Here is a 7,123-nt window from a genome sequence, read left to right as displayed (position 1 = left end):
CCTGAACCTGTTCAGCCTTCACAAGAGAAGGCTGAGGGGGGACCTGGTGACCATCTATAAACTCACTAGGGGGGACCAGAAGGGTTTGGGGGAGACCTTGTTTCCTCCAGCGCCCCCCGGGATAACAAGGAATAGCGGCCACAAGTTGTCGGAGAGTAGGTTCAGATTAGACATCCGTAAGAACTACTTCACTGTCAGGGCGGCTAGGACCTGGAACCAACTTCCAAGGGAAGTGGTGCTGGCTCCTACCCTGGGGGTCTTTAAAAGTGGCTTGATGCCTACCTGACTGGGGTCAACTGAGCCCAGTTTTCCTCCTGCCCAGGCAGGGGGTCGGACTTGAGAACTACAAGGTCTCTTCCCACCCGACTTCTATGATTCTATGAAGGGGCAGGTGGGCAGCTGGTGTGGGGAGAGTGGGAACATGGGCACAGATCCTTCCATGGCAGCCATGGCTCTCCCAGGCCAGACACTGGGCGAGGGTGAAGGAAGGAGACATCAACTGTGGCAGGGTGATAACTACCCATGTGCAGGAGAGACACAACAGTGCAGGACATTATGTTAGCCTCGACCCAGGACCAGGGGCTACAGCTGCACTCGGTGGGCTGGGGCCAGGAGGTGCCCTTCACTGCAGCAGCTACACCCCTGACACCCCCATGGGCAGCCCAGTGAGTCCACACCACACAATGCCCTTGGCCCAGCCTGTGGGACCCATCCCACCAGGACAGTGGGGGCAGACATGTCCCCACCTTCAGAGTGAGCAGCATGGACAGGAACTTCCTGCCGTCGCCGACCAGCATCGCGTTGCTGACGATCGGCACCTCCCTCTTCACTGCGTCCTCGATGGGCACCGGGGCGATGTTCTTCCCACCCACTGTGATGACCAGCTCTGCAACCAGCGCAGCGTCACAGGGCGGGAGGGGTGGGAAGGGCAAGCCCATGGCAGGGAAAGCCCCAAGAAAAAAGCAGTGAGGGTGGGGGTGGCAGGGGGCAGCGACAGGACACAACAGCGACAGGACACAACAGGGCAATGCTTCTCCTCCCATCCCATCTGCACTGGAGCCTCCAGCCCCCCAGGCCTGCACCACCCCATCACACCCCCCACCACCCCAGCATGCTTCAGCTCTTACCCTTGATCCTGCCCATGATGTAGAGGAAGCCGTCGGGGTCACGGCGCACAAGGTCCCCCGTGTGCAGCCAGCCCTCCTCATCCAGCGCCTCCCGTGTCAAGGCCTCCATGCCCAGGTAGCCCATGAAGACATGGCGGCCCCAGCAGCACAGTTCACCGGTGCCCTCTGCATCTGGCTCCTTGATTTGGGACCTGCATCCTGGCAGCTCCTTCCCGCAGCTGGAGACAATGCTTCCACCCTCAGTGGCAGTGGAGGCTTTGTAGGGGGCAGGGCTCCCAGGGACATGCACCACCTGGGAGTGACTGTGCAGCCCCTGAGGTGCTCCGTCCTGAACCACCGTCACCTGTGCCCCCATCTGGAGCAGGTCCCCACCCCCATGCCCCAGCCCCTGCTATCCCCACACCCTTTTCAGGTGACTAGCTTCCCACAAGGACCTACACACCCAGGCTTGCACCTCTGCCCAGTGTCTGCCCCTAGTCCTCCCCCTGTAGCTTGTGGCCTTGTCCCACCTGAGGATGCGACAAGACTGGGGTGTGCAGGTGCTGTAGGGCCCATTGGTCTCGCTCAAGCCAAACATATCAAGGAGTGGCAGGTGGAGGCTCATGAAGAACTCCAGCGTGTCCTTGGAGATGGGCGCTGCCCCGGTCATCAGCAGGGTGCAGCGCTGCAGCCCCAGCTCCTCACGCACCTTCCTGAACACCAGGCGCTCGGCCAGGGCAAAGCCCCAGGGCACAGAGCCATCCCTGTGGGGAGGAAGAACAGGGCTGAGGATGCAACAGACCACAGGGCTGGGTTGTGGGTACTTTGCTAAACTTCCGGGGTGTCCTGGGCCACTAGGCTGGCATCATCTGCCCTGGATGTTGCCTGCCCAAGGTGCCCCCAGCACCTGGTATCCAGCCTCTCACAAAGCAAGGAACCCTGCTGGGCTGGGCCAGGCTGTGGCTCCAGCCAGCCCAGGAGCCGAGAGCTGTCCTGAGCTGGGAGCTGTCCATGGGGACAACGGCCCCCAGGCCCACCTCTTTCCATGCTGCTGCTGTGGTCTGAGCTGCCCGGCAGGACTGGGGACCCTGGGCAGCACAAGGCAGTCACCTGCAGCTGTCACAGGGGCACTCCCCCCCAGCCACTGACCTCAGCTCCATGTTCCCAGCTCTGCTGGCAGCCCCCAGACTAGAGGCACGGTCCTAAGGGATGGCTCTGCAGTGGGAGGCCTCATGGACCTCTGCAAATGGGTTTGGCCCAGCTGCTCTGTTGGGGCTCAGCTCGGAGCCCTGGGAACAAGCAGTCCTGTGCTGGGGCTGGGGCTGGGGCCGGGATGGGCTCTCCCAGACAGGAAGCTGGGAAAGCCCCAGTCATTGGACCAGTGCCGGACCTAGAGGACTTCTGAAACACCGGCCATCCACCTGACGGTGGCCCAAAGACATCTGCGATCATCGCAGAACTTGAGGACACCAAATAGTCCCCACCAGCTCAAGCTGAGTGGAGCTGCTCCCAGAGTCAGGGGAGGAACCATGCCCAGGCCCAGCTGAGGCCTGGGGGAGGAAGTTTTAAGCCAGGGGGATGGCGGTGCTTTGGGTCAGTGCCACCCCCGAGGGATAGGCAGGCCCACGCTCTTGGAGGAGTTGGGGGAGCAGGGCAGGCCTGTACCCTCAGCATGTGCCTGGCATCCCAGTAAGGAGCTGGTCTGGCTCAGAGCACCTGCACCATTCGCTGACTGGGTCCCTCACGGCAGCGGGTGAGTGGCCGTGGGGGAGCTCGGCCACACCTGTGACAGCCTGTATCAGATGTTCACACGGCTGCTGTGTGCCACCAGGCTCCTATGACCCAACACGCATGTCCTGTCTGCCCTGTACCCTCCTGTGCTGCCCTCCCCACTCACCCCGATGGATCTACCCGCCCCGTACCCCTGCCTGCCCCTACTCACCCGTCCAGGCGGCTGTAGCTGGCCTGCAGCCCGATGCCCCGCGCCCACTCCACCAGCTTCCTCTTGACCAGGGACGACTGGCTGAAGGTGGCTTTGAGCTTCTCCTCCATCTTCTCCCACACACGGGGCACAGCGAACAGGAACGTAGGGTGCACCTCCTTCAGCGTGAGGAGCAGGGAGCCCTGGGCATGCACAACAAGCAGGGTCAAAGGAAAGGGGTCCCAGCTGGGGGGCCCTGGCAGCCCACACACCCACAGGCAAAGCCAGTGCCCCTCCCCTGCAGACCCCCATCCTGGTGCCAGAGAGGAGCTGTGCTCTGCAAGGGCCGGACCCTTCTGCACTCTCTGCCCTGTCTGGGGCTGCAGCTCTGCACTGACCCCTGGGCAAGTCCAGACAGGGCTAGTGTGAGATGTCCAGCAGGTGGGCCTTACGGGGACAGGTAGGGTGCAGTACAGACAGGTTAAGAGAAGTGGGGGTGACATGGTGGGCAGGGAAGCTGACTCCAGAGACTGCTGCTAGGCAGGTGCTGAGCCATGGGACATGCCACAGGCAGACTGGGCCCCTCCAGCATCGCCCCAGCACACTACGAGGGCAGCACCAACCCCCCAGCTGGGGACATTATGGGGGCACAGGATGGACCCTGGGCTGGTCAGAGCCTTTCTCCGCCTGTGATCAGCAGAGGCAGCAGACACAGCAGCCGTCGGGAGGGGGAGTGGGGCATGCCTTGGTGAGGAAGATGCAGTCCCTAGTGCTGCTTGTGGAATTTGTGTACGTGAAATGTGTGCGAATGTGCAGGAAGTGTGTGTGTGCATGTGGGAAGAGTGTGTGTGTGTGTGGGGGAAGTGTGTGAAGCATCTCTAGGTTTCTCCACAAAGAAACATCAGGACTGGTTCGATGAGCATTGTAGCAAAACCCCCAGTTTTTCTTTTTTTTTTTTTTTTTTTTAAATGCATTCCCTCCCCTTCCCCAACCGTTTCTGACTTTTCTCTCCCTCTCTGTTCCCTATAGATAAGTATAAGTGAGCTCAAACTTAGGATAAGCTTTGAACATTTTTATTTTGCTAGCAAGTTTTTGGTTTTGGATAGCCACTGTTTTATATTGCATAATTATTAGGTTTGTATTAATTTTTACTCTTGTATATTGTATTATTATCATTTGCGTATTGATTTTTATTGTTTCATATGGATATTATATGGTTTAGGCCTGTTTTTAAGTGAACCAAAGTCATGTCAAGTTTCCATTTTATATGTCAAGCCTCCATCTTCTGTCCTCTGCCTGGGCATCCCATGTTGCAATAATATGATTCATTGTACCCCTCCCATGTAAATTGGTTCCCTGATGAATGAGAATGATTGAGAATGACTGAAATACAATGTGAGCAGGCCTCTACTGAATGGCCTGTAACGACCAGGCCAGCCATCACCTCGCATTGATTCATCCAGGAACCGCGGACCTCACCCAGGAACAGAGACAAGAACCCAGCATTTGAAAAACAAAAGACCCTGCAGAACCAGCAACTCTACCATTGTACCCCACCATTACAGACACGCAAAACTGCACATGCCTGCATGTAGCACACATGCTCAGTACATCAGGGGCTGACCCTTGCCTGGGCATGCCTCCTGTCACTAGGGTCACGTACAGTCTGCCCCAATAAAAAGGGGCAGTGAAGACAGACCCAGTGGGAATGCCATTTACATGCAGACCAGACCAGCTTCGCATCACCTATCCACCCCAGAGGCCCTGCCAGCAACCACCTCTGGACAATATAACTCATAGGGATACAGCAGTCTTTGACATCCCAGTAATGACAAGTACAGATACATCAGACAGAATCCGTATACATGATAAATGAAAATACTCATTAACAATAACAAAAAGACAACCACATCACAAGCTGGGAGAGAGATTCCAAAAAGAAGAAATCTTGTTTGACTTAAGAAGTAGTAATATTTCTAGGATGTTACCACATTTCAAATTCTTACAGAAAAAACAGCTTGTAGTTGCTGTTCTCCAATGTTTTGTTCAATTTCTCTTTAGAACTACTGTGCATTAAATATATGACAGTATGGATCATGAATCCACTTTTACAGCATTTCAATTCAGTTAGACAAAACAACTGAAAATGCAGTCCTACATTTACAATACATGCTTTACAATAAAGTCAGTGTTAAGACTTTTTTTAACCCATATTCCTCAGTCCACATGTGACAGGCTAGCTTCATTTGAAACTCTGGAAAGGTCAGCATAGCTTGCACTAGCATTCCAAGGCAAGTGGTAATAAGATGCATGATACGTCTGCATGCCCTTTATCTTCATGTTCTTGTCATAACTGTGTAAGTTGAAACGGACATTCCCAATAAATTGCTGGTGTAAACAGGGAGTCAGTGGGTCATGGTTAGGTTTATGCTGCGTCTTATTGGAAACAGGTTTCAAAAGCATAACATGGCATTCTCAAGGAGTACATCTTTAAACAGATGCCATTATTTGCCACATGCTGTTGAAGAAAAATATTAACATCAGCAGAATGTGGGGTTACTATCATATCATTCCATCACATTTGAAAGTTATACTAGCAAATAAGGAAAACTGAGAGATCTGTTTGCTGATCCATATTTAAATTTATTTACTTAGGTACTAGGGTCTTACCTGTACATAAGGACTTTTTGAGATGTGGCTCCTGGTGGCATCCTCAGGGCTCCTATGTAACTTCTTTATAGTGCATGTGATGCAAATCTCTATTTTTTCTATTGGTGCATGAATACTTGAACCTTTAAAGTGATACCACGTAGTGAGTACACAAAATATTTGGATGGCCAATACCATGTTTTTGTTCACTTACCAACCTCAAAAAAACAATGCTACATTATAGTGCTGCTGCCAGGTACCACTATAGGAAGTGCACATTGTAGACTGGATTGTGCTTTTTGTATTCTCAGAACAACAGGAAAGGCATAGACTGGAGGGCTATACTGCAGATTGAGCAAGCTTAAATTCCTACTGGGGGCTCTTCAGACTGAGTGCTGCATCACCCTTCAAGAATGACGTCCCGGGACGTCATTCTCCCCCTGTACTCGGCCTTAGTGAGGCCGCAGCTGGAGTACTGTGTCCAGTTTTGGGCTCCAAACTTCTCCAAACTTCAATTCAAAAAGGATGTGGAGAAGCTTGAGAGAGTCCAGAGAAGAGCCACGCGCATGATCAGAGGTCAGGGAAGCAGACCCTACGATGACAGGCTGAGAGCCGTGGGGCTCTTTAGCCTGAAAAAGCGCAGGCTTAGGGGTGATCTGATGGCCACCTACAAGTTTATCAGGGGTGACCACCAGTATCTGGGGGAACGTTTGTTCACCAGAGCGCCCCAAGGGATGACGAGGTCGAATGGTCACAAACTACTTCAAGATCGTTTCAGGCTGGACATAAGGAAGAACTTCTTTACTGTCCGAGCCCCCAAGGTCTGGAACAGCCTGCCACCAGAGGTGGTTCCAGCGCCTTCATTGAACACCTTCAAGATGAAACTGGATGCTTATCTTGCTGGGATCCTATGACCCCAGCTGACTTCCTGCCCTTTGGGCGGGGGGCTGGACTCGATGATCTTCCGAGGTCCCTTCCAGCCCTGATGTCTATGAAATCTATGTAATTTTCTGCTGTCCGTCTCTCTGTTTTCAGGCTTCCCTGCTCCTGCAGCTTCCCAGACTCCTCTAGCTGCCCTGGAGCCATCCTCTGGCTCCCCCACACCCAGAGCCCCTCTTTAACACCCACACTTTCCCTTAGTCCCTTTTTACCCTCTCCCCATCTACCTTTTCAGCTTCCCCCATAGTTCTGGCTCCAGACCCAGTCTCTGTGCCAGCATGCTTCCCTGATCTGCAAGCTTTGGGTGTTGTCTTTTAATCAATTACGATCAATTAACCTAAATTACTCCCAAACCTCAGTTCTTCAGCCCAGGCCCCTGAAGTCTAATCCCAGTCCTGGTAACTTTAAATTCTTACACTTTTACTTTCTTACCTTAACCTTTCCCCAGGTATCCCAAGTATACCAAGCATATACATACATACACATCACAACACCCAACTTAGGAACT

The 7,123-nt window shown here is 53.6% G+C and overlaps 1 protein-coding gene across 1 annotated transcript in view; it reads right to left on the bottom strand.

Moving 5' to 3' along the window:
• Positions 1–7,123, bottom strand: part of LOC102369347 (long-chain-fatty-acid--CoA ligase ACSBG2-like) — a 45,851-nt gene that overhangs the window by 12,964 nt on the left and 25,764 nt on the right. Inside the window, exons 11-14 of the mRNA XM_025193481.1 lie at positions 3,049–3,230; positions 1,637–1,870; positions 1,128–1,345; positions 747–886 (exon numbers count right to left, since the gene is read on the bottom strand). Coding sequence (XP_025049266.1) covers positions 747–886; positions 1,128–1,345; positions 1,637–1,870; positions 3,049–3,230 — 774 coding nt within the window. The remainder of the gene's footprint in view (positions 1–746; positions 887–1,127; positions 1,346–1,636; positions 1,871–3,048; positions 3,231–7,123) is intronic.

The sequence above is a fragment of the Alligator sinensis genome, unplaced genomic scaffold, assembly GCF_000455745.1.
Source record: "Alligator sinensis unplaced genomic scaffold, ASM45574v1 scaffold206_1, whole genome shotgun sequence".
Lineage (NCBI taxonomy): Eukaryota > Metazoa > Chordata > Crocodylia > Alligatoridae > Alligator > Alligator sinensis.
Note: the sequence above shows the minus strand (reverse complement) of the source record. Positions and strands in the feature narration are given on the sequence as shown.